The sequence below is a fragment of the Pipistrellus hanaki genome (assembly GCF_964339955.1).
Source record: "Pipistrellus hanaki genome assembly, chromosome: 6".
Classification (NCBI taxonomy): Eukaryota; Metazoa; Chordata; class Mammalia; order Chiroptera; family Vespertilionidae; genus Pipistrellus; species Pipistrellus hanaki.
In genome coordinates, this window is record NC_140508.1 from 55233096 (window position 1) to 55255530 (window position 22435).

Sequence of the window (22435 nt, forward strand, 5' to 3'; positions counted from 1 at the left end):
TTGCTTTTATAGGTTTTTGATAAATGAGCTTAGATTATTGATTAAAAAGTCATTACTCTTTCTAATATCAGTATTTAGTACTATACATTTCCCTTTCAGCACTGTTTTAATTGTGTACCACAAATTTTGATTTGTTACATTTTCATTCTTATTCATTTCAATGTGTGTTTTTACTTCTCTTGAGACTTTCTCTTTGACCATGGATTATTTAGAAATATTTTATTTAGTTCCTAAGTGTTTGAACATTACTCTCTTTCTGTTATTTCTATTAGTTTGATTACCTTTAGTCAGACAACACACTCTGATTTTAATTCTTATAAATTTGTTGAGGATTGAAGTATGACATAGGATATTGTCTATCTTGGTAATTATTCCATGAGCACTTAATTATTATTATTTTTATTTATTAAATTATCTGTGTACATATTTTAACATTGACCCCCCCCCATACATACCCTCCCTCCCCAGAGTTTTGTGTCCATTGGTTGTACTTATATGCATGTATACAAGTCCTTTGGTTGATCCCATGAGCACTTAATTAAAAAATGTATTTTGCTATTGTGGGTGGAATGTTCCATAAATGTCAATTTGATCCTATTGGTTACTGGTGTTGTTGAATTCTCTCTGCTGATGTTCTGTCCAGTTCAATCAGTTAAGGGAGGCATGTCAAGGTTGCCTAAAATTGTGAATTTCTCTTTTCATTTCTATCTATTTTTGCTTCATATATTTTGCAGCTCTGTTGTATAGAACAAACACATTTTAAGATTGTTTTGCTTTCTTGGTGAATTGACTCTTATCATTATGTAATTTCCCACCCTGTCCCTTGTCATTTCTTTGCTCTGAAGTTTTATGATTTACTCAATTCAACTTTTTTGATATCTATTTGTATGGTATATAATGTCTCATCTTTTTACTTTTAGCTTTACCATCTTGTTACATTTGAAGTGAATTTCTTGACTATAGATTGGCTTGCTCACCTCCATCTTATTCTTTCTAAAATCTATCTTTTAGGGTCAGCTCAAGTTTTATTTCCTTTATGAAGCAAGCCACAGTTGGTTAATTTGTCCTTTCTCTATTCATGTAGTACCTACTTATAACACTTAGGATCCTGTATTATTTGCTTTTTCTACCTAATAATCAAAGGACTCCCAAAGACAGGAAGTATCGTATCTAATAAAAGGCCAGAGATCATAACAGCATCATGACCATAATGACTGTTAGACCAGAACCACCATGGCCCTATGCCAGGCTGGCCTCACCCCCTAGCAAGTGGTTAGAGGCAATCAGGCAGGCAGACCAGCAGTTAGGGGTGATAAGATAGGCAGGCAAGTAGTTAGGGGCGATCAGGCAGACAACCCCTCGCAGGGCTAGCCCTGCCCACATCAAGCAGTTAGGGGTGATCAGGTAGGTAGGCAAGTGATTAGGGGTAATCTGGCAGAGACAGTTAGGTGCTATCAGACAGGCAGGCAGAGGGGTTAGGGGCGATTAGGCAGGCAGACAGAGGGGTTAGGAACGATCAGGCAGGCAGGTAGAGGGGTTAGGGGCGATCAGGCAGGCAGGCAGAGTGCTTAGGGGTGATCAGGCAGGTAGGCAGGTAGGTGAGTGGTTAGGAGCCAGCTGTCCCAGATTGCGAAAGGGTTGTCTGAGGAGTCCCTGATTGGAGAGGGTGCTGGCCAGGCAGAGAACCCCCACCCCCACCCCCCACCCCGTGCATGAATTTTGTGCACCAGGCCTCTAGTTTGTTATTACTAGGGGCCCAGTGCACAAATTCATGCACCTTGAAAGGAACTGTGGGCTACGAGGTTGCAGTGAGTACAGGGGCAGGTCTTGGTCCATCCTCTGCACCCTTGCCCATTCCTCTGGCTTCAACCCCTGGTTCTCTGTCTGCCGGCAGCCCTTCTCCCTCTGCCACCAATCCCACTTGCTGATGGTGCTGGCCACGCTTGCACCCACTGATGGCACAGAGCGATTGGGTCCAGTGCCAGCAGCAGGTGCAAGCAGTGGCTGCTGTCCCAATTGCCCCTCAGGAGCAGAGGGAGGTGGAGAAGCCCTCAGTGGCAATCGGGGCTGGCAGCCGCCACTGGCATCTGCTGACAGTGCCGAGTGATTGGGACCAGTGCTGAGCGCTGAGTGCTGGCAGCAGGTGAAGCAGGGCTGTCACCGGCAGCAGGTGCGAGTGCCAGTGGGACTGCGGTGCACGAGGGGCAAAGAATTTTCAGTAACCACCAGAGACTCGCCTCAATGACACAACTGGTGCCAAGCCTTGGTCTAGTGCCCCACTCATCTGCTTCATCATCCCATAGCAGCAAATGCCCGACATGTTCTATGTTCTACCTCCTGTTTCCGATGCCCATCATGTTGTACGCACACCCTGATGGTCAGCGCACATCATAGTGATGGGTTGTTATGCTGTTCAGTTGTTCCGCCATTCAGTCTATTTGCATATTAGGGTGATATATATAGAGACTAGAGGCCTGGTGCATGAAATTCGTGCACGGGGGTGTGTGTCCCTCAACCCAGCCTGCACCCCCCCCTGGAACCCCTCAAGGGATGTCCGATTGCCCATTTAGGCCCCATGTTACTAGGATCGGGCCCAAACAGGCAGTCAGTCATCCCTCACTATCCAGGACTGCTGGCTACCAACTGCTCCTCTGCCTGCCTTCCTGATTGCCCCTAACCACTTCTGCTTGCCAACCTGATCATCCCCTAACCACTCCCCTGCCTAGCTGCTCCCCTGCATCCTGATTGCCCCTAATTGCCCTCCCCTGCAGGCCTGGTCACCCCTAACTGCCCTTCACTGCAGGCCTGGTCACCCATAACTGCCCTCTCTTGCAGGCCTGGTTCCCCCAACTGCTATTTCCTGCAGGCATGGGTCTTCCCCTCCCCTCCCAACTGCTCTTCCCTGCAGGCCCAGTTGCCCCCAACCTCTCTCCTCTGCTGACCTGGTCACTCCTACCTGCCCTCCCCTGCAGGCCTGATCACCCCCAACTGCCTTCCCTTACAGGCCTGTTCCCTTTCAACTGCCCTCCCCTGCTGGCCTGATTGCCCACAACTGCCCTCCCTTGCAGGCCTGGTCTCTCCCAACTACACTCCCCAGCTGGCCATCTTGTGGTGTCCATCTTGTGTCCACATGGGGGCAGCCATCTTGTGTGTTGGAGTGAAGGTCAATTTGCATATTACTCTTTTATTAGATAGGATAGAGGCCTGGAACACTGGTGGGGTCCAGCTGGTTTGCTCTGAAGGGTGTTCTGGATCAGGGTGGGTGTTCCCTTGGGGCGTGGGGCGGCCTGGGCGAGAGACCTGTGGTGGTTTGCAGTTCGGCTACGCCCTCCAGTGACCCAAGCAGAGGCCCTGGTATCTGTTTTTTTTTTTATCTTCTATAATTGAAACTTTGTAGCCTTGAGTGGAGGCCAGGGCCCGCCAGGATGGGCAGGAAGCTTGGCTTCCTCCATTGCCGGGGAAACCCAAGCCTCCTAACTCATTCAGTGGCCACAGTCATCTTGGTTGGGTTAATTTGCATAGTCACTCCTGATTGGTCAGTGGGTGTGGCTTGTGGTGTAGCAGAGGTATGGTCAATTTGCATGTTTCTCTTTTTGTGTAGATTATTATCTTTTCCTACAGAGGAGGAGGCAGAGTTATAAATACAATATAAAATTAGATATGACAATTCCTATAATAGGAAACACGTAGGAGGTCATTATTAATATTTTCTTAGGATGTTGGGAAAGGTAGCACAAAGTGTCATTGAGGTAGTCTGAATATAAGTAATGTTCACATTCCAGCTGGAGAAAAGAGCTGGTGCAAAGACTATGGAGTAGGGTGAGCATGGCCTATTTGATACTATATACTTGCCAATGTTCTTTAGGAAAATTATATTGTAAAAAAAATAAGTATTCTAAACATTTAGTAAAATGTACAATGGCACTTCCAAATCAGTCCCCAACTAAGTGTAGACTTACGTAACTTGGTGACTGATTCGAAAGTGCCATTTTAGACATTGATACGTGTAGAGAAAATCAGTCAAAGGAAGCATTGTCATATATTTAGTAATATCACACTGGTTAAATAAATTTTAATTGTGTTTAACATTAGAAGTTGTTCATATTCCCTGAGGAAATTCCATTTTAATTTTCAAATTATTGCTTAATCTTGAGAAATTTCTTATCACTTTATCCAGCAAAGAGATTTATATGTGCCAAAAATACTTTCTTTAAATGGTACATGTGCTGTCATCAAGTTTAACAGAAGTCTTTTAGTACCAAAGGTCAGCCTATTTTAGAAGTAGTTTGGGTTTTCGGAAGCCTTGGATTTACTGCCATAGTTCTAATGGATTTTTTTGGTAGTTTCTCAAGAAACATGTCCATGTTTAGAATAGTAAACATTTAGATTTTGAAATTTTAACTTAAGAATTTTTTTTTATATACAGAGTATACCTTTCCTAGTGACATTATATTCTCACTAGAGGCCTGGTGCCCGAAATTCATGCACTTGGAGGCAGGGGGTCCCCCAGCCTGGCCTGTTCCCTGTCACAGTGCGGAAGCCTCGTGATCAATTTGCCCCAAAGAGCTAGGCCCCACCCACCAATCCTGGGCTCCTCGTTGTATTGCCCCAAAGAGATATGCTGGAGCCAGGGGTCCTGCCTCTGTGCCGCATGGAGCTGGGAGGTGGGACCCCCCAGGACCCTCAGGTAAGCCACACTGTGCGGGACCCTCAGGCAGGCCTCCCTGTGCAGAGGCTAGGTCCCCAGACAGGCCTTGCCGTATGGAGCCGGGGGACCCCCTCCCAGGCAGGACTTGCTGGACCCCCAGGCAGGCCTCACCACACAGAGCCAGGAGGCGGCGGCGGGACTCCCAGGCACACAATGTCAAGCCCCACCCCGCCCATCTGCCTACACCCAGTGTGCACGCAGCCATCTTGTGATGATGTGAGGGCATCATGGCATAACAACCACTTAGGCTTTTATTAGTAAGGATACTTTATAAGAAATGTATTATTACTAGTAGATGTAATCCTAAATGATATTTTGCACAGAACTCAAATTTTATAATTCAAAACTATCCAGATACTAGAGTGTTCAGTTGAATAATTGTGTTCAGTTGAATAATTGCTCCTGCTTTTTCTTTTGCCTAAGCTCTGATGTGAGATAACACAACTGGAGCTTTCCCCTCTCCTAATGCCAGTACTTCTTAACAAATATGAAATGTAAATGTTCATTCTTTAGAGGTCCTTTTAAAATGTTATACTTACAATTAAATATACCTATTTTGTGTGTTTATGTGGAAGTACTTCACCAGTGTGATTAGTTTCTTTCAAAATATATTGTTCTGACTGATCTGTCATTGGTAAACTATGAGTAGTAAATAATTTAATTATTGTAAATATTTGACATTGATTGGCTCCTGCCTTATATGTCCTCTCCCCTACAAATCTTAAATTGACGGTTAAGCTAGATGATGGACATGTTGTGAAAGTAGAAGGTAACTTTCTTTCATGTCTTACTCATAAAATTAAGTGAAGGAGTAAGTTGTAGGACAACATGCTTTGGCTTTCATTCCTTGTGAATTGTTTTTGCTCTTGGAGGAATGTTAATTTCTGTTAAGATCCTGAAACCTGGTACTATAATATGGACTTTAGGAAGTGGGGGAGTCTCATTTTTCATTATTTTACAGAACTTGGGAGTACTGAATAAAAGTCAGAATTCCTTGCTCTAGTTTATGGCTGCATATAGACATTCCTTGTGTTGTGTAGGCTTCTTTACTGCATTAAAATGGAAGCCTGTGTTCTTGTCCCCCACCTCAGTGTTTTGACTCCCCTTAGCCACTGTTGTTATATGTTTTAGATTACAGTAGAAGAATACCTTCTTGCCCATTCTATTTCTCTGATAAAAGGCATATAATTTTTGCTTATGGATGATACTGAAAAGCCATATACCATCATCTCATAAAACTAGAAGTCCAAACACCTAGTGTCCTTACACAATTAGTGGAGGTAGCTAGTTTCCATTAACAAATGCATGATCAAATTCTGTGGTCAAGCAAAAGTCAGATGCCCCCCCCCCCCCCGTTTTTTTTTTTTTAAATCTAAGATGGAATTACTACAGTGGAGAAAGGTTTAACATATTGACCTAAGGTTTATTCTCAAGTTCTTGTTTGTTTTTTATTGCTCACCGGAAGAGGGAGGATGTTTTTCCATTGATTTTTAGAGAGTGGAAGGGTGGGGGAAGGGGAGAGATAGAGAAGAGAGAAGAGAGGGAGAGAAACATATGAGAGAGACATTGATTTGGTTGCCTTCCACAAGCATGCCAATTGGGGCAGGGATCAAACCTGAAACCCCTGTTCGTGCCCTTGACTGGGAATTGAACCTGAGACCTTCTGGTACACAGGCTGATGCTCTAACCATGGGATCATGCTGGCCAGGTGTACTCTTAAGTTTTTATGACCACATCACTAACTATAGTGTCTGTTTTCTCTGTATGTCATTTCTATCAATAATGAGATTTACAGAACTTCAAATGTCAGCTAAAGAAATTAAAAGAGAGAAGTGGAACTTAGGGACCAAACACTTTACATTCTTCACTTATTTAATTCTCATAAATCTATTATAGTATGAGTTGTAGGTAGTTGTCTTCATTTTACAAAAGAGAAAACTAAGGCTCAGAAAAATTATTTGACTTATCTTTCCAACAGTAACATACAAATACAGGTGTGTCTTTTTAAAAAAAAAAAGATTTTACTTTATTTTTTTTTTAATGTTTCAAGTATTTGAGCCCATGGAATTAATTTTATAATTAAACGTGGCTCAAAAATCATTCTTCTCTATAGTGATGTTCTGTTATACAAACATTTACCAGAGTGATACTTTAAAAAAAATTATTTTATTTTATTTTTCATTTTTTAAATTAAGGTATTATATGTATACATATCTTACCATTGCCCACCCCATTCTCATACATACCCTCACCCCCCAGAGTTTTGCGTCCATTGGTTATGCTTATATGCATGCATACAAGTCCTTCGGTTGATCTCTTATCTCCCCTGCCAGAGTGATACCTTTTGTCAACCCATCTTGCCCCTGGTCTCACCATTGAATATGCAGTTTTCCTGCCCTTTCACTGCAACAAGTCCTATTGCCGTGGTTAATGCTGTTTCAGTGCAGTAGCATTTATTGATATCTTACTGTGTATTTCTGTTTGGATGGTTTTAGTCACAAGAAATAGAAAATGTAATGTAAATTGAGGTAGGACATAAAAAAAATATATTGGAGCTAATGGCTATAGAATAGGTTAATCCATTGGTTCAACAAACATCAGGGACTCAGGTTCCTTACATCCTTGAGTTCTGTTGTCCTCATTGTGTTTGGCTCTGTTTCCTGCCAACATCTCTTGATGATGCAAATGGCTGTTGTTCTTTGAGGTGTCACATACAGACGTGACAATTTCTCATTAAAGGAATGGCTATATCTTAGATGTATCTTTCAAAAGAGAAGAATTTTTTCTCCAGAAACCTTTCTATAGGTTTTCCCTCATGTCTCACATACTAGATTATTACCATGTTCCTTTATTTAAGCTGAACACTGGCAAGAGTAATGGGCCTCCATGTTTGCTTTGGGTTAGACAAATCGGAACCAGCCTCCTGAAGCTGGAAAAGATTTCTCCGTCCTTGGAAGCTCATAGTTTTTTGAAAGAAGGTGGGTAGCTGAAACAAAATCAGGGTTAAATTAGGAAGGTAGAAATAATTATTGGAGTAGAATACCAACAGTACCTGCTATTCTACTTGTCCGTTAAGCACCTTGAGCAAGCTACAGTCTAGCTTGCTCATTGTGCTTGAGATGTAGCTGTGAAGATTGAAATTAAAAAATAACTCCATTAAGGAGTTTTTATAGGTAGTTTAGGGAAGGTTTCACAGAAGTGGAAGTGATAGTATAGCAGAGAAAATTTAGGATTTTGAGTTCCTGCCAGTGTACTTTCTGTTTTTTGTTTTTGTTTTTCTAACATATTTTTATTGATTTTAGAGAGGATGGTAGAAGAGAGAGAAATAAAAATATTCTATCTAATAAAGAGGGAATATGGTAATTGACCATCACGCCCTCACAAATATGGCAGCGCCCACAGCCAATAAGGAGGGAATATGCTAATTAACTGTCATGCCCTCAAAGATGGCGGTGCACACAGCCACAAGATGCGGCGCCCAGTCCTCTCAGCCCCACTGGGGTGGCAGGTGCTCGGCATGGCCGGGCCTGCCGCCAGGTAGGTCTGGCCACTCCACATGCCTGCCTCCAGAGTGCCCAGTGCCCTCAGCCCCCCAGCCTCCCAGGGCTGGCCCGAGGCACAGGCAAGCCTCAGATGGCGGTTGCCCAGCCACCCAGGGAGGGCCTGAGGCACAGGCAAGCCTTGGTTGGCGGCTGCCCAGCTGCCCATGGCCAACTGAGGATTGTGGCAGCAACAGAGGTATGATGGGGGTGTTTCCTTCCCCTGATTGCTGGATCGCTCCTGCCCCTGAGGGCTCCCAGACTGTGAGAGGGGACTGAGGGACACCCTCACTAATGCATGAATTTTCAAGCACCGGGTCTCTAGTCAATGATATGAGAAAATCATTGATTGGCTGCCTCCTGCACGCCCCACATGGGGATTGAGCCCATGGCTGGGTATATGCCCTGACCAGGATTCGAACTGTGACCTTCTGGTCCATAGGTTGATGCTTGATGCTGAAACACTGAGCCATGCTGGCCAGACTGTACTTTCTGTTATAATTAGAAGAATGACTGGTGATTTTCTGTTAATTTTTGAACAGTGCATATTGGATTTAAATATACATGTTTATTCTCAATTCCTAATTTTATTTTTAAGAGATTGAGATTTTTTAAATTATGTTTTTATCATGATCATGTTATATCTCTAACTACTAAACTAAGAGTTAGTATTTTGATCTTTCACAGCTTACCAGCTAGCTCAGTGGCATTGGCAAGTAAATTAATATTTCTGGTTATTATTTGCCTTGGTATAAAATGAGGGGATTAAGATAAATTTTGAGGTTCTTTTCTATCTAACATTTAGTAATTTTTCTAAAATCTTATTTGGAGTAAGAATGGAGGCAATTGTTTTAAATATACTTACCAAAGAGAGCATGTGAATAAAATTTAATATATTCCTCACTGTTTAAAGTTTTATTTGATATTAAAAAATAATCTGAGCTAATATAAATTTAGGTGTTCTGAACCTTTTAAAACTGGAATGTGTCTTTGGAAGTAAATATTTGTTAAGGATTCTTAAAATAATAGTTATCATAAAGTATAATGAATAATATATTGAGGGTATCATACTATACCTAATTGCATTTCCCAGACAACATTAAGATGTCAAAATTTGGTCTGAAATTGTTCTTGTCTAGCTAATAGTGTAGTAGTCTCCCTATCCACAGAGAATGTATTCCAGACCCCCAGTGGATGTCTAGAACATTTAATGTCCTCTCTTTGGCATATCTGAATTGTCAGCATCACTGCTCTTACACTTTGAAGCCATTATTAAGTAAAATAAGAGACAAGCATTGGGATACCACAACAGTGATCTGATAACCAAGATGGTTCCTAAGTGAAGGGGGTGGTAGCATATACATGTAGATAATTTGGACAAAGGGATGGTTCATGTCCTGGGTGGGATGGAGTGGATGATGTGATATTTCATCATGCTACTCATAATGACACATAATTTAAAACTTGAATTTTTTATTTTTGGAATTTTTCATTTAATATTTTTGGACTGAGGTTGACCATGGGAAAGGGGAAGGGAGGAATACTGTACTTGCATTTTCCTGTAGTCCATATTACATTTTGGAGTGACACAATACATTGAAACTTGGTGTCTAGTCTAAGAAAAATATTATTTCTTGAATATTGTAGTGCCTTTGCTATTGAACATAAAATTTTAGGCTTATTGTACCTTTTATGCCTACTCATCAGGTCATTTTTTAAGGCACTGTAGAAAATAAGATGTTAACTATGGTGTCTGCCTTAACTTAAAACCTATTCAAAAATGTAAAAAAATATATTCATCTTTAATTTACCTTTTCTTAGAAAACAGTGAGTTCAAATATTTAGTGGTTTGGTTTTTTTCTATTTAGAACAGACCAAACATCAGCTGGTCTTTCTAAACAAATCCTATATAATAAAGGGCTAATATGCAAATTGACCAAATGGCAAAACAACTGGTCGCTATGGCATGCACTGACAACCATGGGGCAGATGCTCAATGCAGGAGGAGTGCCTCTCAGCGAGAAGCCAGGCTCACAGTTGGCGAGTGCAGCAGTGATGGCGGAGGCCTCTCCCACCTCCGAGGCAGCCCTGAGGATGTTCAACTGCTGGCCATCAGTCGGACAGCCCCTAAGGCTCCCAGACTGCAAGAGGGCGAGACTCCCCCACTCCCTGAGTGCATGATCTTTGTGCACCAGGCCTCTAGTTCTCATATAAAGATCTCATCTCTTTTCTGCGAAAGGAATGAACAAATATTCAAATGGCTTATAAGACTCTAATAAATGTAACTCAGGAATAGATAAACTTGTTTTAGTGGAAGAGCTTTTTCTTCAGACTTGCACAAATCCCTGAATTTTGAAAAGACAATATAGGGCAGGTTGATCTCTTCAAGCAGTCAACAACATTGGTCTTATTAACCTTCTCCATTGTCAGTTTCCAATTCATGCATTGATATATTTTAAAGCTTTGACTTTTTATTTTTATTTTGTAGGGGAATATTTTAAGTATTTTACAATAACTGGTTGATTCACACCTATGGCTTAACAAAGTATAAAATCTGTATATTCTGTTTTTTCCTCCTTTTATGAACACAACTGTATAGGGTTTGCAGAAGGTGCATCTTCTTTTGCTGCTCCTTTCTTTATTCTTTGGCTCTGCTGGGGCAAATTAGATTTCTCCATCTAAATAAAATGAAGATTACTTGGGTTATCAGAATGTTCCTCTGACTGCAATCCCACTTAACTAATGGTTACACCTTCACATTGCCCTGCACTTGCTTAGAAGTAAAAATAAATGCCCATCTTTGTTCTTTACTAATGGCTGCCCTAGAAAGTGCTTCAAGGAAAGAAAAAGTCCAATACCTATATATATTGTGTATATATATCACGCTAATATGCAAATAGACTGAATGGTGGAACAACTCAACAATGGGTCACTAATGTGAGCTGACCATCAGGGGGCACACACAGAACATGGCGGGCGTTGGCAGTAGGCGGCAGAGCATGAAACATGGCAGCTATCAGCAGTGATGGGATGGTGGAGCAGATGAGGGGGGGCCACCAGACCAAGGTGAGGCACTGGTTGCTGTCATTGGGCGAGCCTCTGATGGTTACTGAAAGTTCTTTGCTCCCGCATGCCGCAGTCCCGCAGGGCACTCGCACCTGCTGTTGGCGCTGGCCCCCCTCGCACCTGCTGCCAGTGCTGGAGCTGCCACTTGCACCCACTACCCTGGTGCCAGTCCTGATTGCTCAGTGCCATCAGTAGGTGGGAGCAGCAGCTGCTGGCCCTGATCGCCCCTCAGGGCTTCTCCATCTCCCCCTGCTCCTGAGGGACGATTTGGGCCGGCAGCCGCTGCTTGCGCCCACTACTGGCGCCAGCTCCTCTCGCACCCAATGCCAGCAACTGCCCTGCTCACACCCGCTGCCAGTGCCAGCACTGGTCCTGATCGCTTGGCACTGTCAGCAAGTGTAAGCGGTGGCTGCCAGCTCCTATCACCCCTGAGGGCTTCTCCACCTTGTCCTGCTCTTGAGGGGCGAATGGGGCAGCTGCTGCTGCTCACACCTGCTGATGGCACTGGCCCCGCTTGCACCTGTGCCAGCCCCAGTTGCTCCATGCTGTGGGTGTGAGTGGGGCTGGCATCGCCAGTGCATGGGAGTGGCAGTGGTGGTGGGAGCTGGGTTGCAGGCAGACTGGGGACTGGGGCCATGGCAGGAGGGGCCGGGCAGGGGTGTGGAGGATGGGCAAACCTGCCCCTCTGCCCAGGGCAGCCTCGTGGTCCACAGTTCCTTTCAGGGTGCACAAATTCGTGCACTGGGCCACTTGTGTTTTTATAATTAACCCTTTGCACTCCGAACCATTCTGGACATTGGCTACCAGCTACTCTCGACGCTACTTTGCGGCGGAAACGTGCATTTACAGACCCTCGTATTATTTAGTATAATTTTGGAACCAAGTAATGTATTATAATGATATTGGACTTATATAAATTGGGTGACATCGAGGAATGTATATTTGCAAAAAAAACCCCAATATTTTATTGTTTATAATTTTGTACAGTACGATAAGTTTCTAATTGTTATTACTGACAAGATGATATTTACCAAAATAGCTTTCACCAAACAATTTATTCACTAAGAAAAGAATCACTTTTCCGATTTTCTCACTCGTTAGATCTGTGTGCACTGCTCGAAGCTTCAAACCAAAATGAGCTCAGCTTTGAAAATCTTTTCCTCCAGATGTAGACTCGTTTATTTGTACTTATATATCTCACTATACAGTGCGCGCTATGTTCGAAAACTGACCTTTCTTCTACAAACTCCCCTTATCGCTCTTTTCAAGTGGCGTCGCGAAGTGCTCGGACCGTCGTGAGCACGCATCTCACGTTCTCGTCCGACACAAAACCTGCTGACATTTCTTGTATATATCTTAGTAATTTTACGATATTTTGATTTAATTTCTTGTGCCATTTCAAGATAAAACTTCAGGAAAACATGCATGTCTCAAAAAGTTGCGTTGAAATAACTCAATTCCCCATAATCACTAATAAACTGCAATGTCCCCTGAGAGGGGACATCCGAGTGATATGCTAGAATTCCTATGTCCCCTGAGAGGGGACAGCGGAGTGCAAAGAGTTAAAAGTATATCTAACTGCTGAATTTATCTTATACTAAACTTCACATTTTAGGAACTGCTATTTTTAGTTACTTCCTTGTAAAATATGTGTAGGCACAAAGATAGGCCATTTGTTTTTGATGAGTGTCTGAAATAAAGATAAATGCAGTAGTAAGGGAGAATGAAAAGTAAAATGTTATGCTCACTTGAGGGGAAAAATGCATGAGTTGAAGTCAATTGTAGCCAATTGGTGATTTGTTGCTGCTCCTCTTTCTGGGAGGGTTAGAATGTGAAAAATCTATATATGAAATATAAGCAAATGTTCTTTTATCTCAGTACTTATGTAACCTTACGTATAGAAAGTATCAAGTAAATGCAAGATGTGTGAGAGAGCTAATTAAAAATTAAGAGGTATATTTTATTCTTTACTCATAAAAAAGGAAAGTTCATAGAGTGATCCAGAAAACTAACTGTTTGTTTGTTTATTTGTTTAGGATGGATTGGATGCTTTGGTATATGATTTGGATTTTCCTGCCTTAAGAAAAAACAAAAATATTGACAACTTTTTAAGCAGATGTAAGTAATTTTTGTGGAGGTTAATTATAGATTATATATAATGAAATCTTGACTTAGATAATTTGAGCACTTTTTTCTTCTTCTGTGTACTCTTTGCTTATTTCATCAATAGTTTGTACATAAAATGAATGAAATGGGAAAGAAACTATTAGTCAGTTTGGGTGCTCATTAGGAGAATCTATAAAATATTTTGCAGATTAGGGAATGAAAAGTAAAGGGCTAAAATAAATATATTAAAGTAAGCATATATATATTTACATGTGCACATTAAATTTCAGTAAGGTTGTATTTATTCTCTAGTTTTCTGTTACAAACGAATTAGCTATTATATTTTAATACTTGCAAGTAAAAATAGATTACATATGAAAATCCCACCTTAGATATGGGAATTTTCTTTGTGAAAGTTGGCATTTATTTAATTTTTACAGATACTCTTCTAAAATCATTATTTTAGATTTAATAATAGACATTATCATTTAAAATTTTGATTAAAGAACTTATTGAAATTGTTTCAAGAACTTGTTAATAAGATTTTAGATCACAAAATCTTCCCTATTCCATTACTTTATTTCTGTTTTCTAAACCGTATATATTGATATATTTAGGTTGGGTTGGTTTTAGTGTTGTCTTTCAATTTTGGTTACATGTGTTTGGTTATAAAGTTTTATTTTTCTAAGTATTCAAACGTTTTTACTATGTTGTAATTTCTTTTATCATTTGTACACTCATATCCCTCATATCCTTTTCCCTCTATCTACCATCAGTCTGTTCTCTGTCTATGAGTCTATTTCAGTTTTGTTTGCTTATTTATTTTGTTCTTTAGATTCCACATACACTTGAAATCACGGTATTTGTGTTACTCTGGCTGACTTATTTCTCTTAGCATATCCTCCCATTCATGTTGTCACAAATGGAAAGATTTCTTTTTTTTTATTTTTATGGACAGATAACATTCCATTGTATATGTGTATCACATCTTCTTTATCCAGTCATGTGTTTATGGGCTCTTGGTGTATCTTTTCTATCTTATTAATAAAAGGGTAATATGCTAATTAGACGGAGTCGACCGGCCATCTTCTGGATTTCTGACTGACTTCTGGACAAAGTCATGGTGGTGGGGGCCGAGGTAGAGGCCGTTAGAGGCGATCAGGCCAGCAAGGGAGGGCATTTTGGGGTGAGATCAGGCCGGCAGGGGAGGGTAGTTGGGGATGAGATCAGGCCAGCAGGGGAGGACAGTTGAGGGCAACCAGGCTGGCAGGCAGAGGCAGTGGGAGTGATCAGGCAGGCAGGCAGGCAGAGGGGTTAGGGGCAATCAGGCAGGCAGGCAGAGGCAGTTAGGGCAATCAGGTAGGCAAGCAGGTGAGAGGTTAGGATTCAGCAGTCCCAGATTGTGAGAAGGCTGTTCAATTGGAGAGGGTGCAGGGTGGGCTGAGGGAATATACCCCCACTCCCACCCCTCGCCATGCACAAATTTTGTCCACCAGGCCGCTAGTTGCAAATAACGCTACAATGAATATAGGGGTGCAAATATTCTTTTGAATTAGTATTTTTGGGTTATTTCAAATATGTACCCAGAATTGAAATCTCTGGTTTATAAGGCAGTTTCATTTTAATTTTTTGTGGATCCTCCATACTTACTATTTTACATAGTGGCTGCACCAGTCTGCATTCCATCAAAAGTACACAAGGGTTTTCTTTTTTTCACATCCTTGCCAACACTTGTTTGTAGGTTTATTGATGATAGCCATTCTGACAGGTGTGAGATGACATCTCATTGTGGTTTTAATTTGCATTTCTCAGAAATTCGTGATATTGAACATCTTCTCACGTGTCTATTGATCACCTGTCCTCTTTGGAGAAATATCTGCTCAGGTCCTCTTTCCATTTTTTAATTGGATTGTTTTTTTAGTGTTGTCTTAGTCCTTTATCAATTTTGGATATTAATCCTCAATGAGATGTATTATTGGCAGATATCTTTCTCCATTTAGTAGGTTGCCATTTTGTTCTGTTGACGGTTTCCTTTGCTGTGCAAAAACTTTTTAGTTCGACGTAGTCCTATTTATTTTTTCTTTTGTTTCCCTTGCCCAAAGAGATATATTAGAAAAAATACCGCTACGAGAAATGTGCCAGGTTTTACTGCCTATGTTTTCTTCTTGGGGTGTTATATTTTTGAGTCTTAAATTTAAATCTTTAATCCATTTAGAGTTTATTCGTATGTATGGTGTTAGAAGGTTGTCTGTTTTCATTTTTTTTTTCCTGTGTCTGTTTAGTTTTCCCAACATCATTTATCGAATAGACTATATTTACCCCCATTGTATGTGTTTACCTCCTTTGTCAAATATTAATTGACCATAAAGGCATGGATTTATTTCTGGGCTCTCTATTATGTTCCATTCTTACATGTGTCTGTTTTTATGCCAGTACTATGCTGTTTTGATTACTATAGCCTTGTAGTATAGTTTGATACTAAGTAGCATGATACCTCCAACTTTGTTCTTCTTTCTCAAGATTTCTGTGCCTATTCGGGGTCTTTCTGATTCTATGCAATTTTGGGGGTTGTTTTCTAGTTCTCTGAAAAACACGATTTATTTTTATAGGAATTATGTTGAATCTATTGATTGCTTTGGGTAGTATGGACATTTTAATGATGTTAATTCTTCTTGACCATGAGTGCAGTATATGCTTCCATTCATTTGTATCTTCTTCAGGTACTTTTTTCAGTATCTTCTAATTTTCCAAGTATAGGCTTTTACCTCTTTGGCTTAATTTATTCTTAGGTTTGTTTGTTTTTATGCACTTGTAAATGGGATTATTTTCTTAGTTTCCCTTTCTGATAGTCTAGTTTTTCAATTGAAGAAAAGTATAGAAAATAATAAAACAAAATTTAAGAAATCATATCTTGCATCAAGTACAGTTGTGACCAAGGAGCATTTATACCAATATTGCAAAGTTAGTTTAGTGTTCAAAAATCAATCACTATATTAGCATGCTGAAAGAGAAAATCCATAATCTCAGTAGATGCCCAAAACGCATTTAACAAAATTCAGAATTCTTGATTTAAAAATATCTCTCTGGCACCTCAGATTTGAAGGAAAACTCTCTTACCTGAGAAAGAGAATCTACAAAAAACCCACAGTTCATATTATATTTCTTTATGACTAAATGCTTTTTCTTTAAGATTAGAAAAAGTCAGTCTTTTCTCACCACTTTCATTCAACATTGTCCCAGAAGTTTTAGTGCAATTAGGTGAAATAAAGAAAACTTAAATAAATTAAAATAGAAGTAAAATTGTATTTATAGACAAAAGCATGTTATAGACATGCTTTTTCAATAGAAAATACTCAAGAGTTTGCAAAAAAGCTTTAAGAACTAATTAAGTTGAACACAAATGCAAGTTCGAAAATGAATATGCAAAAAGCACTGACTGCTGAGGGGGCTGCTACTCAGGCCCATGGAGAGGCCTGAAGAGAGAAGCAGTGTCTGATCCATAGCCTGTGTGGCAACTGTTGACCAGCACTTGCCTCTCTCTTTCTCTCTGGGCCAGGCCAGCAGCCGCATCTCCATTTCTCTCCTGGCCTCTACCTGCATTTCTGACTAGGCCTCGAGGCCAAGAGATGCTGACTGACATAGAACCTGACCAATCAGAACCAAATCCGGTTGAAGTGTGAGGAGCCAATGGCTGCCTAGGAGGCGGAGCTTTTGGCGCTGACTGGCATAGAAACTGACCAATCAGAACCAGATTGGCCCAGCAGAGGAGGACAGTTGGGGATGAGATCAGCCAGCAGGGGAGGGCAGTTAAAGGTGATTAGGTAGGCAGAGGCAGTTAGGGGTGATCAGACTGGCAGGGGAGGGCCATTGAAGGCAACCAGGCCGGCAGGGGAGGGCAGTTGGGGGCAAGATCAGGCTGGCAGGGGAGGGACGTTGGGTGCAGATCAGGTTGTTAGGGAAGGTCAGTTGGCGGCAAGATCAGGCCGGCAGGGGAAGGCAGTTGGGGACAACCAGGCTAGCAGGGGAGGGATGTTGGGTGCAGATTAGGCTGGCAGGGGAGGGCAGATAGGGGTGATCAGGAAGGCAGGCAGAGAGGTTAGAGGTGATCAGGCAGAGGGGTTAGGGGCAATCAGGCAGGCAGACAAGTGAGTGGTTAGGAGCCAGTGGTCCCAGATTGCGATCCCTGTGGGATCAGGCCTAAACTGGCAGTCAGACATCCCCCAAGGGGTCCCTGAGTGAGGGGGTGCAGGCTGGGCTGAGGGAACCCCCACTCTGTGCATGAATTTCATGCATCTGGCCACTAGTATATAAAAAAGGCTAATATGCAAATCGACCGAATGGTGGAATTACCAGTTGCTATGACACACACTGACCACCAGGGGGCAGACACTCAATGCAGGAGCTGTCCTGTGGTGGTCAGTGCACTCCCACAGGGGGAGTGCCAATCAGCCAGAAACCGGGCTCACGGCTGGCAGAGTGTAGTCAGACGTCCCCCGGAGGGCTACCGGATTGTGAGAGGGCACAGTCCCGGCTGAGGGATGCCCCCCACTCCAGTGCTTGATTTTCATGCACTGGGCCTCTAGTATAGTATTTATAAAGGAGAAAACATAAAATGACCAATGAACTGTTGATAGTTGAACAAATGCATTAATAATTAATGTGGCTTAAAATTAAAAAACAATTCTATCCCTACTTTCAACTTAATCAGAACCAGAAAAATAAAAAGTAATATCAAGGATTGGTGAGTATTAAGAGTGAAAATGGATGCAGTCATTTTGTTTGACAGTATATTTCAAAACTAATAATGTTCATGAGCATAACCCATTAATTTTACTTAAAGAAATGTACCGGTATCCTGCAAAAACAGTTCTGCAAATATAAAAGAATGTTTTTCATAGCAAAAATATATTGTTAGAGCAAAACATTAGGACAACCCAAATATAAGTAAATAGAATTTAGTCAGCTATCCAGTGTTTTTAGTGGAAAGCAATTCACAAAATACATTTTATGTCAATAAGTATGTATAGATAGCACATTTTAAAAAATGAAAGCATATGCCCAGCCAGAGTGGCTCAGTGGTTGAGCATCGACCTAGGAACCAAGAGGTAAGGTTTCGATTCCCAGTCAGGGCACATGCCCAGTTTTGGGCTTCATCCCCAGTGTGGGGCCTGCAGGAGGCAGCCAATCAATGATTCTCTATCATTGATGTTTCTATCATTCCTTCTCCATTTCCCTTTCTCTATGAAATCAATAATAAAAAATATATATTTTAAAAATTGAGTTCATAAACCAAATGCAGTTTCTTCTGTTTCTTTGCTCAACATTTCCTGTTGAATATCATTCTGTGTAATTATTCTTCAACAAAATTTTAAATGTTGCCTAATATTTCATAATATGAATATTAAATTATTTAATCTTTACATTAAAAAACATTTTATTGTAGTTCTACATCATATATAATTTCTTTAGGACAAATTTCCAGAAGTAGAATTTACTGGGTATAAAGTGTTATTTTAAAAAAGGATTCTTAATAACCATCCATTTGCTTTCTAGAAAGTTAGATTGAAAAGTCTGTACGTGTTTGAAATCCTGATGAATATTTAGTGACTCTATAAATAAATGAATATTTAGTGAAACTATAAATCCTCAACCTTTTGTACTACATCTTCGGCTAACCTGTGATTATTTAGAGACAGATTAGCTTGTTAGTGGCCTGTCAAGAGTTACAGTGTCGCCTTAGGTGGTTTGGCCCAGAAGGTAGAGCATCTGCCTTCGGACTGAGGGGTCCCAGGTTCGATTCCAGCCAAGGGTACATGCCCTGGTTGCGGGCTTGATCTCCAGTGGGGGTGTGCAGGAAGCAGCCAATCAATGGTTCTCTCTCATCGTTGATGCTTCTGTCTTTCTCTCCCTTTCCCTTCCTCTCTGAAATCAAAAGTGTATCTTTTAAAAAAGTTACAATGTCTTGACCATTTCATTCCTTGCTTACTGTGCATAATATCTCAGTACTTTGAATTGTAGCTTTCTTCTTGGCTCAATACAATTGACAACCAGAAATTGGTAAGAGTCTGATGTTCACTACAATCCTGTTTATTGGTCTGAGAATTAGTAAGGGCTTACCAAATTTATAATTTTGTGAGTTTTATTTTGCATGAAATTAATTCTATAAATAAAGAGGTTGGTATTTGTTATGGGGGGAAATATAATGCTATAAGAAAGATGGAAAGTTCTCAGAATTTTTCAGTTTTAGATAGTGTGACTAGTGTAGGGCTCACAGAAAAAGTAAAATTTGAGAAAATAAAGTATTTGAGAGAGTTGGCCATACAGATGTTTGAGAGAAGAGAATCACATGCAGAGGAATAGCCAGTGCAAAAGGTCTTAACAGAGGAGTGTACCTGCAATGTTTGAGGAGCAGCAAGGAAGCCATTGTGGCTGGAGAGGATTAAGCAAGGGAGAGAATTGTAGGATAATGTCAGAGAATTAAAGAAATAGGGAGGCTAGGTCATGTAGAGTCTTGTAGGCCATTGTAAGATCTTTTGACTTTTGCTCTGGGTGAGATGGCAAGACATTAGAGAGTTTTGAGCAGAAGAGTGACATGATCTGACTTGTGTTTTAAGAATATCACCCTGTGTTAAGAATAGACTATAGAGAGGCAAGGATACACACAGGGACATTAGTTAAGAAGCCACTGCAATATTCTAAAGAAGAGATGATGGTGGCTTGGTCCAGCATGGTAGTGAAGAGGATGAGAAATGATCAAGTTCCAGATACATTTCAATGGTAGAGGCTGCATGTTTTACTGAACGATAGGATGTGGAATATAAAGGGAAAAGGGGAGTTAGTTAAGAATGTTTAAATGTTGGTTGTCATTGAATTTTCATTGAAAATGTAATGACTTTGGAAATAAAGTTTTGCTCTAGACTTGATAATGTTTCTAATTAAATTCAACTTAAAATTTAAAAGTAAAATAGCACTTTTATGCAAAACTTAAACGTAATAAAGTCATTTAGACACCTAATTTTGTTTGAATCACAAATAATATCAAGCTGCTTTATACATTTCCTGTGTTGTTCAGAAATTAAAACAGGAAGCAAGATCTTTATTCCCACACAAATTTTGCAGCAGATATATTTTCTGAGATCATGCTACGGACTTTATATTTATAGTCTATTTACGGCTCTAAACCTCATAGGCTATTATATAATACACTAGAGGCCCAGTGCACGAAATCCATGCATGGGGTGGGAGGGTCCCTCAGCCTGGCTTGCACCCTTTTGCAATTCAGGATTGCTGCCTCCTAACCACCCACCTGCCTACCTGCCTCATTGCTCTTAACCCCTCTGCCTGCCTGCCTGATCACCTCTAACCACTCTGCCTGCCTGCCTGATTGCCCCTAACCACCTCTGCCTTGGCCCCTGCTGCAGTGGCTTGTTTTGGAATGATGTCCAGAAGGTTGTTCGGCTGTCCGGTCTAATTAGCATATTACATGTTTATTATTATATTATATATTATTCTGGTTCAGGCCTTTTTAAAAAAAATCTATTTTACATGTTGAAATGCTTTAAATTTTATTGTGAAAAATATTTTTGATGGTTAAATAATAATTATATGACTGCAGGTAAGTTCTAGCTCTTTAAACAGTTTGCATCTTTCCAGTCTCTCCTGCTAATCCTTACCACAACCTTGATACTCTAGTAACACAGAATTTCTTATACAGTTCATCTGTGTTTTGCTTGTATTGCCATCTGCCTATTGTATTTTCTCTTTTCTTCCCAACCTGACTAACTACTGCTCTTAATTTTAGACTCGTTTGAGGTGTCATCATCTCCAGAAAGCCTTTTTTAGCCACCTTTCTCCCAGGCAGGCTTGGGTTAGGTGTCTTTAGTACTTAACAAACTGTGCTTAATCTCCCTTATTGTTTGGGGTGTTCTGTTTTAAAAAATATATTTTTATTGATTTCAGAGAGGAAGAGAGAGGGAGACAAATAGAAACATCAATAATGAGAGACAATTATTGACTGGCTGCCTACTGCATACCCCATACTGGGAATCAAGCCCAGAACCCGGACATGTGCCATGACTAGGAATTGAACCCTGACTCCTGGATCATAGGTCGATGCTCAACCACTGAGCTATGCCAGCTGGGCTGTTTTTTTGTTTTGTTTTGTTTTTCTGTTTCATTTGCTAGAGTTTGAACTCTTTAAGATAAGAACTATGTTTTAAAATTATCTTTATATATCTACAATTAGTACTATAGATCCTGTATGGTAGATACAAATATTTGGGTAGTAAATCTTCCTGTAGATAGGTAACCTAAAATTAAGTGTACTTATGTTATCTCTGTGTAAAAGTTTGCTCTATTGCATGTGCTTATTTGTCATAATGAACACAAACACTGGATTGAAGTGTGCATTTCAAAGGAAAAAACAAAAAATAAAATTAAAAAATAGAAAGAGTATTATATGCAGCTTTTATAGGGAACTAGAATTGAAGTTTAATGGCTGTTCTGTATTTTGTACAACTCTGAAATGTGAAGCTTTTCCATGTAATCTCATGCCAATGTTGACCATGTGGATTAAAATAGCCCCATTTTAATCTATGACCAAATTAGGAATAGAGTATCTATCCAGTGGGGATTTGTAAATTATTGTAGTTTGTAGCATGACAGGTTTATATAAATAATTGCAGTGATTCCCACTGTTTTAAATGAAAGTCTTAAGTTCAAATAGAGAAATGTAATCATACAAGTATGTGATTATTTAGCATGTTTGCCTTTGATATCTTAAATTAGTTTCTTTTAAAAAAATATATTTTATTGATTTTGTACAGACAGGAAGGGAGAGAGATAGAGAGTTAGAAACATTGATGAGAGAGAGTCATCGATCAGCTGCCTCTTGCACACCCCCTACTGGGGATATGCCCGCAACCGAGGTACATACCCTTGACCGGAATTGAACCCGGGACCCTTCAGTCCCCAAGCCGACGCTCTATCCATTGAGCCAAACCGGTTTCGGCAATTA

General features: G+C 40.6%; 1 protein-coding gene across 2 annotated transcripts in view; it reads left to right on the forward strand.

The window, feature by feature from the left end:
• ROCK1 (Rho associated coiled-coil containing protein kinase 1) overlaps positions 1-22435 on the forward strand; it is a 101451-nt gene that overhangs the window by 11775 nt on the left and 67241 nt on the right. For both annotated transcript variants that reach the window (XM_084888080.1, XM_084888081.1), the window contains exon 2: positions 13350-13431. In XM_084888080.1, the coding sequence (XP_084744206.1) occupies positions 13350-13431 (82 nt within the window). The remainder of the gene's footprint in view (positions 1-13349; positions 13432-22435) is intronic.